At 35.9% G+C, this 22,853-nt stretch overlaps 3 protein-coding genes across 3 annotated transcripts; 1 reads left to right on the top strand and 2 right to left on the bottom strand.

The window, feature by feature from the left end:
* Positions 1-3,127: 3,127 nt before the first annotated feature.
* On the bottom strand, positions 3,128-6,174 carry LOC113340956. Its single transcript, XM_026586002.1, has 4 exons — positions 5,872-6,174; positions 4,995-5,474; positions 4,676-4,907; positions 3,128-3,600 (listed from the first exon to the last, which is right to left on the bottom strand). Exons 1-4 carry the CDS (start codon positions 6,172-6,174, stop codon positions 3,128-3,130), a joined length of 1,488 nt encoding a protein of 495 aa, XP_026441787.1.
* A 1,149-nt stretch (positions 6,175-7,323) lies between these two features.
* LOC113341014 (3-ketoacyl-CoA synthase 1-like) lies at positions 7,324-9,608 on the top strand. The gene has a single exon (XM_026586056.1). It carries the CDS (start codon positions 7,810-7,812, stop codon positions 9,406-9,408), a length of 1,599 nt encoding a protein of 532 aa, XP_026441841.1. The 5' UTR covers positions 7,324-7,809; the 3' UTR covers positions 9,409-9,608.
* A 1,023-nt stretch (positions 9,609-10,631) lies between these two features.
* LOC113341013 (protein NRT1/ PTR FAMILY 6.2-like) lies at positions 10,632-14,034 on the bottom strand. Its single transcript, XM_026586055.1, has 6 exons — positions 13,712-14,034; positions 13,497-13,602; positions 12,531-12,748; positions 11,863-12,413; positions 11,446-11,783; positions 10,632-11,341 (listed from the first exon to the last, which is right to left on the bottom strand). Exons 1-6 carry the CDS (start codon positions 13,712-13,714, stop codon positions 10,797-10,799), a joined length of 1,761 nt encoding a protein of 586 aa, XP_026441840.1. The 5' UTR covers positions 13,715-14,034; the 3' UTR covers positions 10,632-10,796.
* Between the last annotated feature and the right edge of the window lie 8,819 nt (positions 14,035-22,853).

The raw sequence follows: 22,853 nt of genomic DNA, 5'->3' as shown, positions 1-22,853 counted from the left end.
TAAAATTCAGAGGTTGAGTCGAGGCATGTAGCCCGGGAGTTGAGTTTATAGATTGATCATGGGATGTCTCGCTGGTCGGGTTAAATAAGTCGGGGCCTACGGCCCCTACCGTGGATTAGCAATAGTGGCAAGTAATGTTTGCACGTTAAAATTAGTTGTGATTAGGTCGAAATCTATGGCAATAGACCTATAAATTAGCGGGGACTGCGTCCTCGATGTGGTCGGGTGAAATAAGTCGAGGCTTACGACCCCGCTGTTGGTTAGAAAATTTAGCGTCAAAACTAATATTTAGCATTAAAGTTAAATGTTTTAAATTACAAAACTAAGTTATATTAGAAACCTAATTATGGAAATTAAGCTATATTAGAAAAATTGAGTCACAAAAAACATAACCCATTTGTATACACAATGGTTAGATAGATTTATGCCTCACGAACTAACGATCACTACCACAAGGATACAAACACCACTTTTTTCAATAATATAGATGCACATAAACCACTTGATAAAACTTATATAGTATGCCAATTAATTACTAATCAACAAATTCTAAGTTAATTAACTACTAAGCTGTATAAGTCGCTTATTTTGAGGTCTAAAGCTTCGCGCTGTTTAATTAGTTGTAGCAATTTTTACGCACCAACTGTGATCCTCTTTTTTTTTTCTCTCACCAAAAACTTATAAATTGATCAACCAACCCTTTTTTTTCCCTTGATCAGCATCCGTTTTCTCCACAACATCACCAACTACATAAGCTTCTCTTGTTTAACCTGAAAATTATTTTGTGAGTAGTGAATTTTTAAGTTTGCGATAGAGAGTTGTTATGATTGGAAATATGGTCATTAAGAAATTCAGACAAATTATGAAATCGATAATTAACTTAAGAAATTTGGTCTGAATAGAAAATCGGTAATTAAATTATGCTAAGTTGGGCTTAGGTAAGTCCTAACTTCGGTAATCCTGATCGACAATGAAAAGTCCTCATCTTGGAGAAGAAAGATAATAAAATCCCTAACTTTTCTTTGTATTTTTCGGGAGATCTCGACTATCTCTAGTTTTGTAGACTTATGATATAGATAGATAGTTGGGATGTATCGTAATCTTTGTCGCATAGTCTAAATCTAAAATCGATTGGTAAAAGCGATGAGGAAACGATTCAAGGTTCGAAACTATAGGGTCACCAATAACTAACATAGTTTAGTAATTTTAGGAATTAGAGATAATGTCGGGCATCTAGTTGGGGCAAAGCATGGTCACATTAGCTTCCCCGGTAAGTAAACGTGATCCCCTGTTTGAAACTGCCTTTGTTTATTGTATTCGATAAGGCATATAGTCCTAAAATTTCAACTGTGAAGCGAACCAGCTGGTGGTGTTAGTACGATTTTTTATCCAGTGAAAACTTTTAAGGAATCAAAAGGTCTCTTTTTAGTTTGGTGGAGAAACTCTAATATGTCGGATAGAGCATGCAGCACTTTGTACCACTGGTATCCCAGTAAAGACCATGTGTTTTACGGGTCAATTTTAATTGTAAAGAATTGAATTAGGGTTGGAGGGTTTGGAGAGAAGCTTGACGGTGGGAATGAAATTGTAGGAAACAATTATAAATAAAATCAATATCAACGTGTTTTTGGTAATTAAATGTTAGGAAACTGTTTTGTAATTAGAAACAGGGTGATACAAGGAAAATCTAAGAATCGCATGACGGATGTATGTTTCGCCAATGGACGGATGCACATCAAAAACGAATTCAAGTAAGGAAAATTTATGGAGACAAAGTCAATCAGGAAACCCAATGATCGGACGGACGTCTATATACAACCTATAAGGAAACGATCCGCGTCGTGGGATGACGAAATCAAGGGTCGGATTTATACTTCTATACACACCACTTCTTTTTATAATATGGATAAGTTTTTAGGGTCTCGCATCTTAAATCATCTGATATACATACAAGTATTTTTATCTCATCCATATCATATGTTCTGTCATGATGAAAATCGTGTTTGTATCATGTTGTTGATCTGATCTAAACAAAGTTGTATGCAGCAATCAAAATAATCAAAGGAGCATACCACAGAAGAAAATCGTGTTGGGTTGTTTGCGGCCACCAAACGAAAAGATCAACTGTGAATAATGGGATAGAAGAAACAGAAGAAGATGTGCCGAAAAGCGTCCATGCCAATGGTGAGTATGTAGTGAGAAGATTGTAGGGATATGTTAGGTAACCCAACCCACCGTTTCTTTTTAGGTTTCCGCAACATATTCCTATTATCTTCTCTACTTCATACTCACCGTTGGTATCCACAGTGATCCATAATCAATCAAATTGGTTTAATTGGATACTAACATAAATATGAACATGCTAAAACAACCGACTGATTGATATATATACCCAGAGTTTCCATCCAAGACACAAACATGAGAGGGGTTTGGGGAAAAGTCTAGACTGTAGAGCCAAATGTGAAAAATGAAACTCCAAATCCATGTGCAAAGAGAAACTAACATTTGAGTCTGCTGGCACAATATTAATGGCAGTGGGGGATGAGTTGAAGATAGTCTTGGATTTGAATTCTTCTTCATTCCACAATTTGGGAATGATGGGAGTCATTAAACGTGCGTGGACAGCAAATTCTTAACACATTTTAGACACACTTTGAGATTGACTGAACATTATGCATATGTACAGTACATCCATGGAGAGAGATGGACAGATAGGGAGAAGTACCTATCCATATGCGCAAGGGGAGAAGAAGAAGAAACTGAGTCCACACACACCTTCCACACCCACCCTTCCCCACCGTCCTGCATTGATGAAACTCTTAACGGCTACCTTACCTTACCTGCACCCCCAACCCCCCTCCTTTAGGCCTTGTTTGGTAACCATTATGATTATCTATTTATGATTATAAATAATCATAAACTGAAAAATGATTATATCATAATCATTTTTGAAATAAATTTTAACAAACAACGTTTTGGAATAATAGATTATCAAAAAATGAAAAATGATTAAAATGAGAAGTTGTTTGGTACACATGTTTATCATTATCATTTTAGTGTCTTTTCTATAAACCACAACACACAAATTTAATCATAGATCTTCAATACACCAGCAGTTTGATTTTAGCTAGTTTCGGTATCGAAACCTGTACATGGCATCGGCAATTTCATCTCTCACGTGATTCATTTCACTTCTTCTTTGTTGATGTGCGTACATACCACTAAACGTTGGTTCATCAGGCGGGGATGTATCAATATCTATGACATTTTCTTCATTTGCATAATATGCAAACAGTTCATCAGACTTGGATTTCGTCCTAATGAAATTGTGAATTGCACATGTTGCTATTAATATTTGTACCTGGGTGTTGTATGGAAATGAGGCAGGATCCCTCAAAATTGGAAAGCGAGATTTAAGAACTCCAAAGCTTCGCTCGATTGCATTCCTTAACGAAGAATGCCCAAAATTAAACAAGTCCTTTGCAGTGAACCTTCCATTGCTTCCTCTTCTACAGTCATGTAAGTGATAACGAACTCCCCGATATGGAGCAAGAAAACCAGGCATGTTTGGATATCCAACATCAACAACATAATACTTTCCTAACAATGTAAACAATGTCAGAGAATATTCAGCAACAATAACATCTTTAGTCACAACACAAGTAGAGGGAATTCACAAGAAGGAAACGCATTCTGGTCAGAAAGAAGACATGGTACACAAACAACAGTGGTTTAGGTTCTAAGCTATTCATGCTTATAATCCAGGACTTGACATATTGTACTTCGAAAAGTTGAAATGAAAACTGCCATTAGATACTACTATACATTCTATCCATTGAAAGTATGTCAGACCAAAGAAAACCCACAAAATTATAAGACTCTTACTAACACAACTTGTTTTAAAGACTATTATAAAAGGTGCAAACTCATATACTGAATTACTGCGTATATTCCATTTTTCCAAAAACGTAAGTAGTATATGCACATTTATGATTTATGTAACAAGTTAGCATTGGAAGGTGAGACCTATCTTACTGACCATATTACATTTTGCCGGCTTAATATCTTACTGCCCCGCCTTAGAGATTTGATCCTGGTTAAATAACAAATAGGCCGGTGCCATACATATATGTTGGCAACCAAAGAAAGCGGAAATCCAAAATAAATAATGGCGCACACTGAAATTTCTAAAGATTATAAATTAATCACCAAAAACAGACCTTAGAGATGTTTCGTAGCAGCAACCCACGACACTTACACAAAATGAGCGACAATGACATAAAGCTATTGTTTTTACCACTGGAACAACTTAAATTTCTAGGCCGAGTTCCACTACAATACTAGTTCTACCAAAATAAAAAGACTAACTATACCGGTGACTCAATGTATCAATCCAGACTTCTTCAAATGCAACTAAATCTGCTTCCACTATGGCGTGTTCCAAGATTAGTGATACACTTTCTAAACAACATTCGTTTTGAATATATAGACATATGGTAATCAAAAGTTGGGATACAATCGACAATACATAGCATACAATCGACAATGCAATACCAATGACAAAGCAAAAGAGAGTACAGATTCATTGAACAACTATCTCAAATCCGGATACAAAAAAAAATCATGTAGTTCGAGGTTCATATGATAAGCAAAATGTATAGCAAAATTAACTAACCTTCAGGGGAATGAGGAAACATCAGACTTCTATTACTCAAAGCTTCCCATAAAATTCTTGAGTCATTTGCAGATCCTTCCCATCCAGCGTAGATATATGTGAATTTCAAATCAAACGAACATACTGCCATCACGTTTTGCGATATATTTACTTTCCTATCGAAGTATGGTGTTTGTTGGGCTATTGGTACAATCACTTTAATATGTGTTCCGTCTATAGCGCCAATACAATCCTATAAAATATCTATGGAAATTTAAATTATAAGTTAAAAATGAGAAGAAAAAAAAGACAAAGCTAGAAGAGATATCATCTGACGTACCTTGAACCATGGGAAATATTTAGAGTTGTTGAGTATTTCAGTTGGAGTCTCAGAAAAAGAAGGAGGTTTTATAAGTTCCTTGGAAAGTTCCATGATGGCTCTCAATACTTCATTGAAGTATCTACTTATAGTTTCACCGGAATGTTGAAATCTTTCTTGTAACATTCTATTATCTTCTTTATGTCCAATTGTGAGTAGGAAAATCGCCAACTGCTCTTCTATGGTAACCCATCGTCTGTCACGTAAAAGTTCTCTTTCTCTTAAAATGTGAGTCAACCTTAAGAAAACAAATTTCTCCATGCGATACTTCTCATAACATCTACGGGGATGGCCGTGCAAAATCTCTTGCATGTGTTGATGTCCTGTAAGTATAGAAGTTCTACAGGGTTCCTTACATATGCGACCCTTAACGTTTTCGATAACTGCTGCAATCACAAGTAATAAAGTGCGTTCTTCAAGCTCTTCTTCGGAGTCCATATCCTAATATATACAAACAATTGGTAAGGCTCAGTAAGAGGGAAACTAAAGAAGAGTAAATTGTACTAAATTGAATATAAAGTAGGAAAAATAGAGAACAGTAGAATAAACAGGTTATCAATTTAAAACTAGTTTTCATGCCTCATATACAACCAGAATTCAAAGGAAAGAGCAAGTGCATTAATCAGAACATATGCATTAGAACCAGTTGCAGTTGAACCGCCAAAAATGGTACACAACTCTTCATAGATAGGGCAGCCATTTGTCTTATACTTTTTTTTATCCGGGTTTTCCTACGTCAAAACATTACAAAGTATCTACTAACTACTTCCCACAATAATTCACAAATCAAAATACAACCTACAATAAAAACAAAGAGGGTGATGTCAATTAAATTTACCCCAAGATATGCATCCCACACTCCTTCATCGTCAACTATAATCTTTTTATCTTCTGAATCCCATTCAAAGCCACTAAGGGACATGAGTTTCTTCATGTCATTGTGTCTAACCCTCAACACATTATACCTATTCTTAATCTGATCCATAGTAAAACTCTGTCCATTTTTCTTGTTGAATTCATCTTTTACTTCAATCCAAGCTTCTTTCACAAATGATTTAGGCTTCTTACCACAGGGTATTTGAACGATCAAAAGTTCACATAGGCTTTTTTTCCAAACTATTACACCATTTGGCAGTTTCATTCGACATTCTAATGAACCCAATTTTTAAGAAAATGTTAGTAAATACCAGTCGGGCAATTTCACAAACAGTTGGTGGGATTTCCAAAATCAAGAGCAGAGCAAAACACTTGACATACTAAATTGAAATTAACAAAGAAAAAATTGAAAACCCACTAAAGAAAACTTACCTAATTTTGATTTTGATACGAAGTTCTTCAAATTTTGAAGAAGATGAATTCACCACCTTAGTTTGGGTTTCAACAGAAATGTGAGAGAAGATCGAGATTAATAGTCGAGATTCGAGTTGCTGATGAACAGATAACAGAGGAGAGTAGACGATTGATGAAATCAGAGAGGAGAGAAATCAGATCTAGGATTTTTCTTCCCCATTTTTTTCTTATCTAGTTCCCCTCTCTCAGTTAGTTTTTATCGAAAATAAATAGAAAAGAAAAAGGAAACCGAATTTTTGTTTATAAAAATGAGAATCGATTATTTTAATTTTTAAAAACAAGTTTTAGTTGTGTAAAGAAATAATTGATTTTTTAGATTATGTTTAAACTAACTGATTATTATAATCGTTACCAAACACCCTCGGAATTGATTATCATAATTATAATGACGTATGACCTCATAATCAATTATTTTAATCGTTATCAAACAATCCCTTAATGTCATCTTTTTCAATATGTCACATTTCGATTATTTTGGGACTTCGAAAGAAATTCCAAAGCACATCAAAAAGTCATCGGATAGTTTACAAAAAAAAAAAAGTCATTGAATAGCAAGTAGTAGTTCCTTCCTTCCCATCATATTTGGACGAAAACAGTATAAAAGCTTCATTGTGAGCTAAAAGTGCAGTTAAGAATATGCTTAATTTTGCATCCCAAAAAATAAACTCAATCTCAATCTTGTTTTTATATTTTCTAATGAAATGAAATCTCTATTACCTACCTGCTCTGTTTCCATCGGAAAATCTTTATACTCACACGATTCCACTTCCCTTTATTAAATTAATTAATTAATTATGAATAATTCTTGTCATAAAAAAAGGCCAGCTTTCTTGAACGTAATTCTCACATGGACATGGTCAGTTAGGTGCACTTGGTCCCCATTTCCTCCTATTCCCTCTTAATTTGAAGAGACTATCAACTTTCTCTAGTCTCCAAATCTGCTGTCAAAAGTAGCCAACCCATGCCAACAAACCACACAACAACTTGAGATTCATCAATCCAAGCAACAGAAAGAGAAAGAGAGAGAGAAGAGAGAACTAACTGATCATCTTTAAGATTTTCTTTGGTGGTTGAGCTATAATGCCTACTCTCAAGTGTCATCAGCAATACCAATGAATCCTCCCCCCCACATTTTAGTTAATGCATTAAACTCTACTTATATGTTCACACCCAACCAACTTATGCTTTCAAATTTATGATCAGCTTTTTGATTGCAGCATTATCCATCAATTCTCATCTTTATATACATTACCAATCTCATTCTTCATTATTCAATCCAAAACCAAAATCAAAAACAAGAAAGAAAAGAAATCAAGAAATATAGAAGTAGATTCTTGAGAAAGAGAAAGAAAGTAAAATCAAAAACAAGAAATATAGAAGTAGATTCTTGAGAGAAAGAAAGAAAGTAAAGAAGATTGTATAGAAAATGGATAAAGAAAGATTAACAGCTGAAATGGATTTTAAAGATGTATCATCATCAACAACATCATCACCAGCATCAACAACATCAATTGTGATCAAGATCAAGAAAAGCTTACCAGATTTCTTACATTCAGTGAAGCTGAAATATGTCAAGTTAGGTTACAAGTTAACATGTGATTACGCAACACTTCTTAGATGGTTCGTGATCTTGCCTCTTTTTATAGCTACAACGATTCAAATCACTGGTATACGATTCGATCAAGTTTCTGATTTATGGAGGAGTAGAGGAGCTGTTGATATGGCTACTGGTTTGACTGGATTTACACTCTTACTCTTTCTGTCAACTCTTTACTGGGTCAAACGACCCAGACCGGTTTACTTAGTTGATTTCTCTTGTTTCAAACCGGATGATAGTTTGAAATCATCAGTCGACTCGTTCATTAAAATGACAGAAGAACACGGTTCGTTCGAAGAACAAACGATTCAGTTTCAAAAACGTATATCGCTCCGTTCCGGTTTAGGTGATGAAACGTATATTCCAATTGCAATTACATCAAGACCACCGAATCTGAACATGAAGGAAGCACGAGCTGAAGCTGAAATGGTCATGTTTGGTTCGTTAGATACTCTTTTCGACAAAACCGGTATTCATCCGAGTCAAGTCGGGATTCTTATAGTGAACTGCAGTTTATTCTGTCCAACTCCATCTCTCTCTTCAATGATTGTGAATCATTACAAAATGAGAACAGATATCAAGAGTTTCAATCTCGGTGGAATGGGCTGCAGTGCAGGGTTAATATCGATCGACCTCGCGAAGGATTTACTGAAGTCGAACCCGAATACTTACGCAGTTGTTGTTAGCATGGAGAATATAACTTTAAACTGGTATTTCGGAAATGATAAATCAATGCTGTTGTGTAACTGCATATTCAGAATGGGTGGTGCAGCAGTTCTGCTCTCCAATATGAACCGTGATCAAGCGAAATCGAAATACGAGCTTGTTCATACGGTTCGAACTCATAAAGGTGCTAATGATAATAGTTATAACTGTGTTTATCAGAGGGAAGATGAAGAGAAAAATATCGGTGTATCTCTTGCTAGAGAATTAATGGCTGTTGCCGGAGATGCTCTGAAGACAAACATTACTACTCTTGGTCCGTTAGTGTTGCCGTTTACGGAGCAGTTCATGTTCTTCGTTTCTCTGGTGAGACGGAAAGTGTTGAAGCAGGCCAAAGTTAAGCCTTATATTCCTGATTTCAAGACTGCTTTTGAACATTTCTGTATTCATGCTGGTGGTAGAGCTGTCCTAGACGAGTTAGAGAAGAATTTGCAACTCAGCAATTGGCACATGGAACCGTCAAGAATGACACTACACCGATTCGGTAACACATCAAGCAGTTCACTTTGGTATGAGTTAGCTTATACTGAGGCAAAAGGAAGGGTTTCTAGTGGTGACCGAGTTTGGCAAATCGCTTTTGGTTCAGGATTTAAATGTAATAGTGCTGTCTGGAGAGCTCTTAGAGCGATTCCTGTTGGTGAGTGTAAAACCAACCCATGGGCTGACTCAGTCGATCGTTATCCAGTTAAGGTTCCGGTTGGCTGATTCGGATTACTGCAGCACTATTACATTGAAGTAGAATCCACTATTTGGATATATCTTCCTTACTAGAATTTGGATAATCTCATTCATATTCATATAATTTTTCATTTTATTTTTTCTGTATTTCTTATGTTTGAAGATCTTGAAATGTACATGTTTTTGGGGAAGTACTAATTTTAAATGGAGTCTGCATACTTCTTGCACCTTCTCTGTCAAATCTCTCTATGCCAAAATAATTGCAGGAGGAGGAGTTGGCAATTTCCTCGGCACTTTCATTTGGAAGAATACCAGTCCCCCTAAAATCAACTTCTTAATGTGGTGTGCTGTCCATGGAAGGCTTAATTCCTTGCATATGCTTGAACACAAAGGGATAAGATTGTACACAGGATCATATTTTTGTGCATTGCAGAATAGCTCACAGATTTTGGTCCATGTTGGTTTCTCAAGGTAGACGGGCATGAGCGTTTCCAAATTCAATGGAGGATTTAGCTCATTCTTGGAGCTTAATTATCTCAATGGCCAGCTTCATGATCTAAAGTTAATTGGGATATTGTTTCAGCTGCAGTACCAAAACGAACTCAGGGTCAAGTGATGTTGAGATGTTGCACTGACAGCCAATATCAAAGACCAAGTTTCTGCTGTAAGTGCTGTTGGGACCCTTGAGCCTGAAGGTTGAGCCATCTTTGAAGTTTGATAGTTGACATATAAATCTTGCCCTGCACATCCAGGCCAGGTGTCCTCAAGACTCCAATTGTTCTGATCCAAGTGCTATTTGGGGACCCCCAATCAGTTGAGATTTGTGGTAAGTAGATGTAGGAGTTGGTGCAGTAGTCGATAAGCATGAAGGAATATAACTTGATTTGCCTACGAGTAACGTGGATCTCATCCACTACCTTTTGTGGCTCCAGTAGAGTATGCCTGCATCTTCTAGAAGTGCATTACGGGCATGAAAGATTTGGAGAGGCTCGCTTCTGAATACCACCCACTACTTTATGAGGTTTCAGTAGTCTTAACTATCTGTATTGCTTTTTGAAATTGCAATTCAACGATTCAGGCAGGAAAGTTACGGAAGCGTGAATCACATTTACTTCTTTTTGTTGCTTTGGTTCAGTGGTTTTTCAGGAAGTGCCTTTCAGGTACGAAAGCTATGGAGAGGCCGTGTTTGCATGTATCTGTTGCTTTCATACAGTGTTGCATGTTTCATTACTGAGAGGTTCTCAAGAATCAAATGATAAGAAACACTGATTAACAGAAAGCGATATGCTTTTACACAAGTTTAGATTTGAGTGTGCACAGATACAAAATTACAGGAGTTATTGAGCCATTACAATATATCTTGAAGATAAACAAGCTGAGAACACATAACATAAAACCTTTTCCAAATTCTGCAATCACTTTTCTTCGCCATAGGAGATGGTTTTAATACTTTCCATCTCCACGGAAGAATTCTTACTAGGTGCATTTCTTTTGTACCAAATTGCACTCCAAATAAACAATCCAAAGTTAATGAAGCTTAAAACAGCTAAAAGCCCGTAGAAGTAATCGAGCCTAGCATCATTGATATTATCAGCTAACCATCCATCACCACCGTTTCCGCCAGTTACTGCCTTTATAATTGAGACTAGCAAACTACTAACGAAAAATCCAAGTGATAGAGTTGTTAAGAAGAGTCCAGTGCTCATACTCTTCATCCCTTTGGGCGCCCGGGTTATGAAGAAATCAAGCTGACCTGTATAAATGAATGCTTCTCCAGAACCAACAAAGATGAACTGCGGGATCAAGATGAAAACGCTTACTGGTAGGGTCGAATTAGCTGCAATGTGATCACCAGCATGTTTGGCGACTGATAAACGCTTAACCTCAGAGATAGCTGCAAATGCCATCCCCAGTGTCGATAGCATAAGCCCTATGGCAATTCTCTGCATATCTGTGAACCCTGTTCCAATTAAAGTTCAACCATGTCATGACCAAATTATATGCATAATTAGTGCTGCGTTAAGTTTTGCATAATGGGACCAAGTTCGGCATGGCGTATAATACCTTGAGTTCCTTTCCACTTTTTCCAAAGTGGCATCACCAGCTGATCATAGACTGCAATAGTTATCAAAATAGCTCCTACAAAGAAGACAGTGAGAGAGCCTGCAGGAATCTGGAAATTCCCAATTGACCTGTGCATGGTGGCAGCTTGCTCAACAGAGAATGTCATCATCTGTGCATATGTTGTCCAGAACAGGATTGTTGTCGCCCAAATTGGCAGTAATCTGATCATCATTTTCACCTCCTCCACTTTTGTCACTGAGCATAGCTGCCAGGGGTTTGGTGGCAAATGCTTATACTTTTCGTCTTCTGTAGCAACAATTGAAGCTTTGTCCAAGAAACTGCAACACAGAATGTATATATACGTTAGTACTTGTCAGTATTTTTAAGTAACACCCATTGTGGCTTGTGGTGACATACCGAAACTGATCTGTGTGCTGAATTCTCCGATCCTCGGATGAATCCTCGTAAGCTAACTCGATACTAGAAGGAAATTCAAGCTTCCTTTTCTTTATAGAAGCCGCAATGACTTGAAATATTTGAACAGCAGGACTTCCAAAGCTTTTCTTGTACCTATACTTCTTAGTCCCCGATAAGAATATACAGATGGCGGTAAAAATCGAGACTGAACAGATACCATACGCCCAACTTCGACCAACGTGATCTTGTATGTAGACCAAAACTGTGACAGCCAATAGAGTACCCAAGCTGACAAAAAAGAAAAATCTTTGAAAGAAGTAATCCATTTGAGTCTTCTCCTTCTTGTCTTTCTCATCAAACTGATCGGTTCCAAATCCTGATACGCACGCTTTAAGTCCTCCGGTGCCAAGTGCAACCAGATACAATGAGAGATATAGAACTCCCATTTGGATTCCGTTGGCCTTCTCGCATTTTTCAGGACTTATATTTTCGTTACATGGTGGTGGACGTAACTGCGGCAGTTTGGTTGATAAAGCTAACATGGAAGTACCCTAAAAAGAAAACCATAGTCATTAACTGTTCGCTGCATTCTGTACAATACACTAACATTGGAGCCGACAGCCTGAAACTTATTGCTAAAAATTTAGGTGATGTATAATAAGACTTACCAATCCTTGGACAACAGCAAAAATGGCAATTGTTTTGTATCTGCCCAAATATGAATCTGCAAGGAAACCTCCAAGCAAACAAAGGAGAAACGACGTTCCCATAAAATCCGTTACGATATTTGCAGAAGTAGCACTTGAGAGATGCATCGTTCCTCCTAGATATGTCACAAGGTTCACTGCTATACCCATGGTCGTTAACCTCTCGCATATTTCAATTCCTACAAAACAAATTACACAATTTTATTTCCAAAACAAACATGTAACATTTATGAATAAAATCTTCAATCAGTTAACGGACTGAAACACGGAAATTCTTTTACTGTTTTTCTCATGGTTTGTCACAGATCACACAAACAAAACTATTAGAAATTAGGATACCGACAAATCTCTTTTGGTCGTGCCTGGACCAGAAGTTCGTGTATGAAACTATTGGTCTTGGCCATGGAAATATACTTCTTGGCGCATCCTCAAAAATCAATCAATGTCTTGAATATTAATCTTGAACTACTTTACTTAGACTAGAAATGTACTGGGGTTAATGAAACTGACGTTCCATTTTTTTTTCTTCTTTTAAATAGTACTTATAGTGATCCGTGTACGTTTTTATCTGATTGTATGTCTCATTATTTTGTCATGGGAATATAATTATCAAGGCTGGGCATGAAGACAATCTATTCCGTTTGCCCATATGCTTTTCTTTCCTTCTTTTAAGCCTTTTTATCTGACCATTCTGATGACCCTCACTTATTGAATACTAAAAGACTGCTGCAGTGAATAACTGCATGTAGTATATTCATTTTCAATGAATCCAACTTTGCCAAAATGATAATGGAAATGCTGCTAATACTGGAATCTACTTAACTACATATAATTAATTAATTAATCCAACTGAATCGACCAACATATATATATTTTCTGATCATCTGAAACTGTAAAGAGCGATGAGTAATGAAACATGAAGCAAACCTAGGATCAAAGCAGCTGGTATCCAGCCACCGGTTTTCGATTTATCGGCCGGAAAACCTTTATAGTCTACCGTATCTGCAATCGACCAGCTCGCCTTATTCCCTTCCTGATGACATAAATTTAATTAACTAAAAATTAGCTTCTGTGTTCTTGATGACAAATACAGTAAAATGTACACAGATTACACTGAACTGGCAAAGAAGCATATTACTAACCATTTATCCGACGTTGGAGAAGAAGCAGGAAGAAACAAAACTGCTACTACTAGTTGTGTTTGTGCAAGTTGGATGGAGATGCTCAGAAACTTACAACTGAGTATGTCTATGAAGTTTCTCCTTTTATATACAAACTTCTGAAGACACTCACTTTATAGAGTATACCACACTCGCATTATTGTCTGGGTATATTTGGATTTTCATTCCCAAAAATATGATTTTGAACCTATCTATTTTTTTTTATTTTTATTTTATTTTGTTTTGTGGTTAATCAAAACAATACCGACCAAGTCTTTTGGTTATTGGACGAGAGCCATGTGAACACAATATTCTGAGTTTTGGGGTCTGACACGAGAATACTGATCATCACTCAATTATTTAAGCTAGCTAGCAGCGTTAAAATTCAATCATATAGTATGTATGTCGTTTTGATCTATAACGTTATCTTCTTTTAGACCGTTTGGCACTTACATACGTGGATATTCGGTATTATGGATACTGTATGAGCCCGCTCTAGAACCCTACATGAGCTCGAATATTTGTTCATATTTAAAATAATTTGGTTTGGTTTGGTTTGGTAGAAGTTAACGTTAGAGTGGCAATTTAGAGGACTCAGAAGTCTCGAACCAAGCTACTGCATTTCCATTTTAAAATAACCATGAGTTTCACACGGCATGGCCATTTGGGTTACCACAATTCTGCCAGAGATGGGACTTCTATAACACCACAAACACACGCATGCCGACCGACTGATCCGTGTTGGCCGGTGTGAGTCTATCGATAACTTATCTTTTTAACTACGCACATCTCTTCGGACTTCATTGGTCGCAGATTCCAGTTCCAAACTCCATTAGTAGATGCTACAATTGTCTGGTACAATAATCCCGATGTATCTATATTCAGAGTGCCTACGTCTCCTACTTGCAGAAATTCATAGTTGTTCTTCATTTTCTTTTCTGATGATAAAAAGTTTTTGCGTATTAAAGATCGTCTCATATCTCCACCAAACCATTCTAAATCCAATTTTATTCATTTCCTAATTTTCCTAACGACATGTACGTTATATCTAATCTACAATGGCTCACCCTTGCACCACTGACGGACCTACAGCTGGGCTAAAGGGGGTTTTAGCCCGAGTAGTCCTCCCAGTCCACAAGCCAAAAAAAAAAAATTCTATTCCAACAAGGTTTCTAGCCTGGGCCTTACGAGAAAATTTAGCCTTTCTGGGTCCGTCCTTGCCTTGCACGGAATTCAGAAATGACCTCAAATATGGCAATCAACACACTTCTGTTTCCTACAACCTATGCACACAAAACGTATATTCTTTGTACTGTTTGAAATTTGAATTAGGTTCAACTTTCAACAGAAAAGTCAATCAACAAGACATTTATTTATCTTTAGTATATGAGAAAAGATGACAAGCCAACAATAACTAATATTACGTCTGCAGCTCTCTGCCCATTTTCATGTCTAATTGCGACTGCCACATTAGAGTTGACTACCAGAGAATAAAGCATGGATAACCTGAAAGATAGCGACATAGACTATTAGTCAACCAAATATGCATAGTTGCACTTCTATCACTTTTATAACAAGCTTTCCTAATTCCTTTAAATTTTATTTTCACGTACATTGCCAAGATTGGGCGCCAAGAATTACCACATTTTGAGGGAATTATTAGAACCATGCAAGATTAACTTTTCAATCATATGGAGTTTGATAACTCCCTCTAGCGTACAAGGCCGTGAGTTTCATGCAAAATCTCACATCGCCTTAATCATTTGTATTTGTGTGGTTTACAAGTCTTAGACACTAATCTTGTAAGCCGGTAGTTTGAGGTAACTCTCAAGCTAGTTTTTATTGTTTATTATGGGATTCTTCTTTCTTCCTCTTCATTTATGTAAAAGGAGGAAGAAAAAAAAAATATTGGACTTCTTTGGAGGAGAAAAAGGTGTTTTGAGTTAATCGGGAAAGAAAGAATTATGGGAATCTTTTGAACATTCTAATGGCTAGGAAGATTTGTTTAATCACTACCTCATTTTTTGCTTTTTTTCTTCTTTGATGGAATACGAATATTGCTTGATTTTGGCAAAGGATTTTGGTATGAAAAATTTCAACCACATTGATACAAGTTAGTGCGTTATTTTATACCCTACAATTGAAAGTTATTTGCCTTTGATGTGTACAGTACAAATATACTGGATTTGCTTTTTTTATTTTGTGTATCTTATCGATGAACATGAATCAAACATACAAATCCCATTCAACTTTCCGCCCGGGGATTTGGTACAACTCAGATAGTAAGCTTGTAGGTTCCCATATTGAAGGCGACTTCCACCATGGAAGTGGGACTACGGTTGAATTTACGAGGATGATCATACAACCACGTCGAGCATAGAGAATAACAGTACAAACTCCTGGCCACTCTTGATTTATTTTTATTCTTTTTAGATTATTTTGAGGATAAGCTTTGGTTTTAAAAGTATGCATGTAACTGTCTAACAGTATTTCTTACTAAATGTAATTAGGGCTTTTCACAGAAATAAGCCTGTTTTTTTTGGTGCTTTTCAAATATAGGCCACTTTTTTTATTTATTGTTAGAGTAGGCAAGTTTTGACCAAAAGTGATGGATGGAAAGTTAGCACCGTTAAGTGCACTTAAAATGACAAGATAGTCCTTTGAATCGATTATTTCGACCCAACCAGCTACTTTGACTCTTTATACGTCACCACCCATTGCGTACGTGGCAAGACCCATGTGGCTCTGCTTACGTGGCACTGCTTACGTGGCACTCTTATCTTCTTCTCCATAAATCATAAATGAACATCTCCACAACCACATACTTCCGCTTCTCTTCATTTTCAGATCTGAAAAATGGGTGGTGGTATGAATGATAAAGTTTTCCATTCATCTGAAGAATCAAGTGACAGCCAAGAGAACATTAGTGATACCAATCACGAACACTAAAAATGCTAACAGTATCAAGGTGAGTCACACTGTCAATGTTATCTGATTACACTTCATACCCGGGAAGATTTTTTGCAAGTAAAAGATAATGAATACACCATCTTCATTCTCCAACTCAAGGTCGCTTTTAGAGTACACAGTCTCCTCGCTATAATAAGGAGTCATAACACTGACACCATAAATTCAAAATAGGAATAAACATGAGAATATTATTAGAGAAGTCGGCAACCCCTCATAAATGTTGTTTGAAAAGAATACATCCTTCCCGTTCAGCTATAAGCTTACAAACATAACTAAGTTAGCGAAGAACTAGGTTGCTAACTATCTACCAAGGAACAACAAAATAAAATGTAGAAATTCTATAAATTTCTATCTGCACCAATGAAATAATGATTGTAAGAAAACCAACAGTTGATATACCCCTTGTATAAATCCTATAATGTGATGTGCTATACCGAAAAGGAAATGTGACTACAGAAATATGTCTGAAGCTAACTGTGTCAATAGAAATACAATTCAAACCTAGGAAAAGTGACTACAGAAATATTATTGAAGCTAATTGTGTCAATAGCAATACAATTCAAACCTGAATGACCACATTTTACGAACTGGGGGAGCTCGTGGCATCTACATAAAAAAAGAATTTGTAAAGAACGCAATCCTTCTACGTGCTTCAAGGTTAGTTGGAACATTAAGTGCAGATTCTTTTACTGTCAAAAGGAGTTCGAGACGCTTTATTTGAAACAAAGTGATCAAAGCTATGTAATTTTATTACGATGACACTGATGGTAGAAAAGAGAGTGAGATAGATCATCTGTACCTGCTCTTGCCATTGTGTCGTTGCTACTGGAGGGAAAGCAATAGCGGGTATTGGGTCAATAGCAGCGAAAAGATGATCTCTGTAAGTGTAACCAAGTTCAGCCAATTCACTGTAAAATAATTCAGAGAAAGCAACCTAAAAGTTAGTATCCCATTACTCCATTGTTATATCTTTTGCATACTACCACCAGTTCGCCCACCATCAAATCCATGTCCAAACAACTGATTCAACTTCATTTATCCTCCATACTGTTGCTCACCATCTCCACAGCATATCATTAAATATCGAACCAACAACATACACACAACTTTAAAACATGGTTCACAACAATAACAACAATAACACATACCCAAGCTTCACAACAATAACAGCTTCAGCTAGAACTCAAGCATTTCCTCAAACATGGTTCACGGCCATTGAGCCCATGTTGATAAAAACAGCCACCATCTTCTGGATTTTGATTCATTCATCACTCTAACAATGCACATTAATCTCATCATTTACTTCTCAAGACTCCCTGCAGCGTCACTACCACCAACCAACATAGTAAATTCATCAACACCTGAATATCGATCACCAATTCCATTTCTGCACATAGAACACCAACAAATCATTCATGTCCTTTACCTGCAACTTGAATTTGATCAACACCCATTCCCTGAATTCCTTTGTTCTTCCACAATTTCAGAACTTCATTGAAATCCCCAATTTTAATTTGTCTTCTGCAATAGTCTAAATTAGCAACGCCAAATCAGTATACAACCCTAGATTTAACATCCTCAAGTCTTCCTCGAATCACCACTAATTAATTCATCTCCTTCATCTAAGATTCCACATCAACAACTCAATCTTATAAACCCTAATTTCTAATTCAGTTAACTGAAAAACTAAAATTAAACTCTATGCAATCATCTCCAGCACAATTAAGATCAAAAACCACCTATAATCTATCAAAACATAACACATTCACAGAACAATTTCAATAAATTCGAAACCCTAAAGTAAATCTCCGATTTACCTTTTCCGTGAACTATGAATACGATAGTCGTATCATCACCACCTCTATCAGATAACCCCTGACCATTCCCTACCTCGTTCGATCTCAAAAGTCTCGATTTCAATTTCTAAAATCACCAACATCTGAAGAACATGGAAGAAAGAAAGAGAAGAAAGAAGAAGAAAAGAAAAGAGAAATGATTTTTCTCGATTCCGGTTTTAGAAGAACCAGAGAGAAGAGAAGGTTAATTCTGTAATCTCCGCACACCCACGATATATCGCTAAGTGATATTTGACGAGAATTTGTCCAGTCAACGCGATAAATTGACCGAGATGGTTAAAGTGGATGGAATCCGTTTAACTTGCCTAGTTTTGCAAGAAATAAAAAAAGTGGCCTAGAAATGAAAGTGAGGGTTCAGACCAGGCCTACTTCTGCATATAATCCATGTAATTATGATATCGATGATTTGAGTTCGAAATTTATCAACACTAAATTCCTTACTTTATAAAAAATGAATTATCAATCATGTAGACGAACTACTTTTCAATTCCATTTCCTTTTCTATTTAGTGAAGATTTATCGATCCCAATCTTCCACAACGACAATTAATATTAGTGTCTTGAACTGCAAAACACATCTCCAAGCTATACCTACGATGTATTAGTGATTTTCATCATCAAAAGAGATAACATAATCAGTATATTCGCAGTTAGGAGGCAACACTAATTTTTCATTACATTGAGCACTAACTGAAATCAGTGACGGATCCAGAAAACTCGCACAAGAAGTGCTTGACCATCTTTTTACACCGTATTTAAATATGTCTCCGTTCCAACTTTAGTATAGCTAACGAAAAAATAAGAGGTTTTGGGCTTTTGCCTTTTGGGCTTCGCTAGGTTGTAATTCCGCTCCACACAGAATACCGTTTTAGTCAAATCTGTTTTTAATGGGAAAGAATAATAGATTGAAAAAATCAAAACTTACTGATAGTTTTTATCCAGTTACATTGAATTGCTAACCCAATCAGGACTACTGTCTGACCAATCAAAACTGCTTATTTGAGACCTTGCAAATTTTGCAACCGAGTCTCCAATATGGTTTGCATCTCTGTGAACATGAGACTAATATCAAAAATCGAAATCTACTAAAATAACAAAAGCTTCATAAATCAGACTTAAAGTTGTCCACCTGACTGTTAAGTGATTGACATTAAGCGCATTTATTACATTCACACTATCTATGACGGTAAATATACATTTTATGTGTACACTCGAGGAAATTTGAGTCTTAGACTTTAGTGAGAATAATCTTTGTCCCTGGAAAGGTTCTCATGTTGTAATGAATGAAAATACGAATCCAACTAGCCAAGAATCACTCAATTTCGAGTTATAACGAAGAAGTTATGAGTGATTTATTAAAGCAACACTTACGATGTATGGATAAGGAAGTTCGGGAATATGAAATAGTTCACGAACTTTTACCGACGGTTCACGCACTAAACCAAAAAAACTTGACTAGATGCCTATTCTGGTCAAGTTTTTGATATTTCATATTCTAGGCAAGATGGCTATTCTTTTACACACAATTGATTGTCATATTAAAGTGTGTGTGATGTTGTATACCCCTTCCTAAATTAAATTATAACGTATCTTATTTATTAAAAGACAATTACAATAATACAATTTATGCTGAAAAGTTATTTATTTAATTATTTATGCTAGAGTTGTAACTTAGGAATGACTCTCAAAATAAGGAGATTCTTGAAATAGTAAAATAATTCACTAACTTGCTTAGGATTCAAGCTACCTTTCCTTGGTTATTCATGTAAGTTATATAAGTCATCCCTTGGAAAATTTGTGTTTGTTGTATAAGGTTGTTTTCTACTAACTTTTTTCTTCAAGAAAAAGAGTAAGACAATAAAGACTTTGCTTGGGGATCGCAAAGCACAGGTTGGTAATAATCATCTTAGATAGTTACACAACTTGTATTTTGATGATTTCAATAATCCTTGTCTATTCTAAGGTCCTTCTCTTCTAATATAAGGCAATTCAAGGATTGTTGATCATAAACCCTAGATTTGACAAATTTCAATCTAACATCGTATACTGACACTAGTTGGTCCAAATATAGATTATAAAGAAAACTTCATATAAGGTATCTCATAATTCCTTAAGAAATTTTACAAGATATCTCTAGATTTATTCTAGTTGTTCTTGTTGTAGAATAAATTAGGTATCTCTACAAGTTTTGAAGAGTACAAACCCTAATCTACAAGTTTATATATATATATATATATACTTTTTACCAGATAGTTGTTCAAAATAAACACAATATTTCCAAAATATTGATTAACATCTAAAGGGAAACCAAATAGATGTTTTGTGAAAGAAAAATATCGAAAAGTATTCATTGAGGTTGAACCAACTCTTTGGTTGTAATGGACGTCGGCTAAGGGAATCAAGTGCATAGAGTCTTGAGAGGTTCAAGAAACGTAAGGATCACGATTGCAGCTGAATCGTTTGGAGGGTTAATTCTTTCTCAACTATATTCCAGTCCAAAGTATGATAGTGTGCTAAATCTCCATAGCTATTTAATATATTATGGTGTTCAAGTTGGGCGAGGTCCTGAGGTTTTTCTACAGGTGCAGTTTTTCTCCTTAACAAAATTCCTTTTGTCTTGCTATAATTTTTACTTCTGTATTGTATTGTGTTTGATATAATTAAATTCAAATCAAGTGATTTGATAATCAACTTAGGAAGTTTTAACTCAAACAGTGTAGAACCTATAAGACTTGTTCCTGTGAATACGCATCTTGAAACATAGATTACAAAAAAAAATTGTTGTTGGAATTCTGTTCATGTACAGTTCCGATACATACTAGGTTGATTTTGGATATTAGTTTTTAAGTTCGGCTGAGAATTCTTGTACATCAATCAGGTACATGAATCTTTGATCTATACGTCTGATTGTACAAGAAAGATAAACCGTATATACACTCATGCATATACAAGGATTTTTTCTGGAGATCTACTTGTTGATAGTATTATGTCCAAATGAAAAAGTTGGTTGTGTACTTGGTATCCTCTCCTTTTTAATTGCATTGGGCATTTATAATCTTCATGCCAAGACCAACTTTCCAGAGCAAGCAAAGCCTTCCAGACTTGTATTCTTTTGGTTTTGATTCTAGTTTCTGAGAGAAATATTATATCTGGATCATGAGATCTAACCATCATTTGAAGACGAGTTCTTGTATTCTTATTACCAAAACCACATACATTCCAAGATAAAACCTTCATGTTATTTTGAGACAAACAAAAGTTTAATACTAGTCTAGCGCAATGATTTAAAGAATTAAAAACTTGATTATTCAAAAACAAATTTTGAAACAACAAATGGAAAATATTTTTATGTAAATGCCAGAAACTTACCTTATTCTCTCCATTTGTGTCACTAGATTGTGGCTCCTTGCATGTGGCTCTTTGTGTTGCTAGTGTTTCATGAATACCATTGAAGCAATTGGACTTGTTGGTTGCTTCTTTGTTAGAAGTCAGATTAGGGATTACATTGTTTCTCTATCTTTTTCCAAATCTACTACTTTTATTTGAATCTTATTCATTATCCACATAAAACAGATTCTGAATATCCACTAGTGCTCCATTCTTTGGAGGAACTAAAATGACATGTTTTGCATTTTTCAAGAACTTTATCTTGCAGGATGAGCATTATTTCATACTTGCAATACATGGTTTTTATGTTTAGCACCAACTTTTCCAAAAATATGTGGATTTTCGTGAAGAGCTTCTAAATAGTTTGGAGTATCTTTACAAGCTTCTTCTGAATGATTTATGACTGGGTCCGCTGCTACTGAAATAATATTTTGTGGATAAATGATTCTCTACATCTCTTCCACATCTTTAACATTCATACGCTCAGGTAGGAGGTTCTTCAATTGAATCAAAAATCATTCTGTGTCCCAATCAAGCTCCTGACACATCTTTAGAGGATTATAGTCATTTAGGATGACCATGTTACCATCAATACACCATGGACTTTCATCAATCACCTTTGTAAAAGTCTCCCAATCCTTCAACTTAAATACCATAGTATTTATGATAATTTCAAATATTTGCAGCTCTTCCGAAGGGATAAATGTCCGAGTGAAGCGTATGTGTTTCTCCACAGCTATCAACCCCAGTTTTCATTCTATAATTTCCTATTAAACTTATCTTTTATTGTTCTTCATCTTTAATCGCAGAGTTTTCTTCTAAATAGTGAATGATCGCTTCTTCAATACTTATTATTGTTGGGGTTGCATTTTTGAACTTGGTAGCAAGATCAGTGACCTCAATTTGATTTGC

This window comes from Papaver somniferum, unplaced genomic scaffold (assembly GCF_003573695.1).
Source record: "Papaver somniferum cultivar HN1 unplaced genomic scaffold, ASM357369v1 unplaced-scaffold_24, whole genome shotgun sequence".
NCBI lineage: Eukaryota > Viridiplantae > Streptophyta > Magnoliopsida > Ranunculales > Papaveraceae > Papaver > Papaver somniferum.
This window is presented reverse-complemented; position numbering and strand designations above follow the sequence as displayed.

What these genes read in the sequence shown, in the direction of transcription:
- LOC113340956 (XM_026586002.1), bottom strand. Translation starts at nt 6,174, where the DNA reads ATGAAACTGCCAAATGGTGTAATAGTTTGGAAAAAAAGCCTATGTGAA. An exon ending in AATATTTCCCATGGTTCAAG is followed by an intron (nt 4,908 to 4,994) that starts GTACGTCAGATG and finishes GATATTTTATAG; the next exon opens with GATTGTATTGGCGCTATAGA. An exon ending in GTTTCCTCATTCCCCTGAAG is followed by an intron (nt 3,601 to 4,675) that starts GTTAGTTAATTT and finishes TTACATTGTTAG; the next exon opens with GAAAGTATTATGTTGTTGAT.
- LOC113341014 (XM_026586056.1), top strand. Translation starts at nt 7,810, where the DNA reads ATGGATAAAGAAAGATTAACAGCTGAAATGGATTTTAAAGATGTATCA.
- LOC113341013 (XM_026586055.1), bottom strand. An exon ending in TTGCTGTTGTCCAAGGATTG is followed by an intron (nt 12,414 to 12,530) that starts GTAAGTCTTATT and finishes TTTTCTTTTTAG; the next exon opens with GGTACTTCCATGTTAGCTTT. An exon ending in CAGCACACAGATCAGTTTCG is followed by an intron (nt 11,784 to 11,862) that starts GTATGTCACCAC and finishes TCTGTGTTGCAG; the next exon opens with TTTCTTGGACAAAGCTTCAA.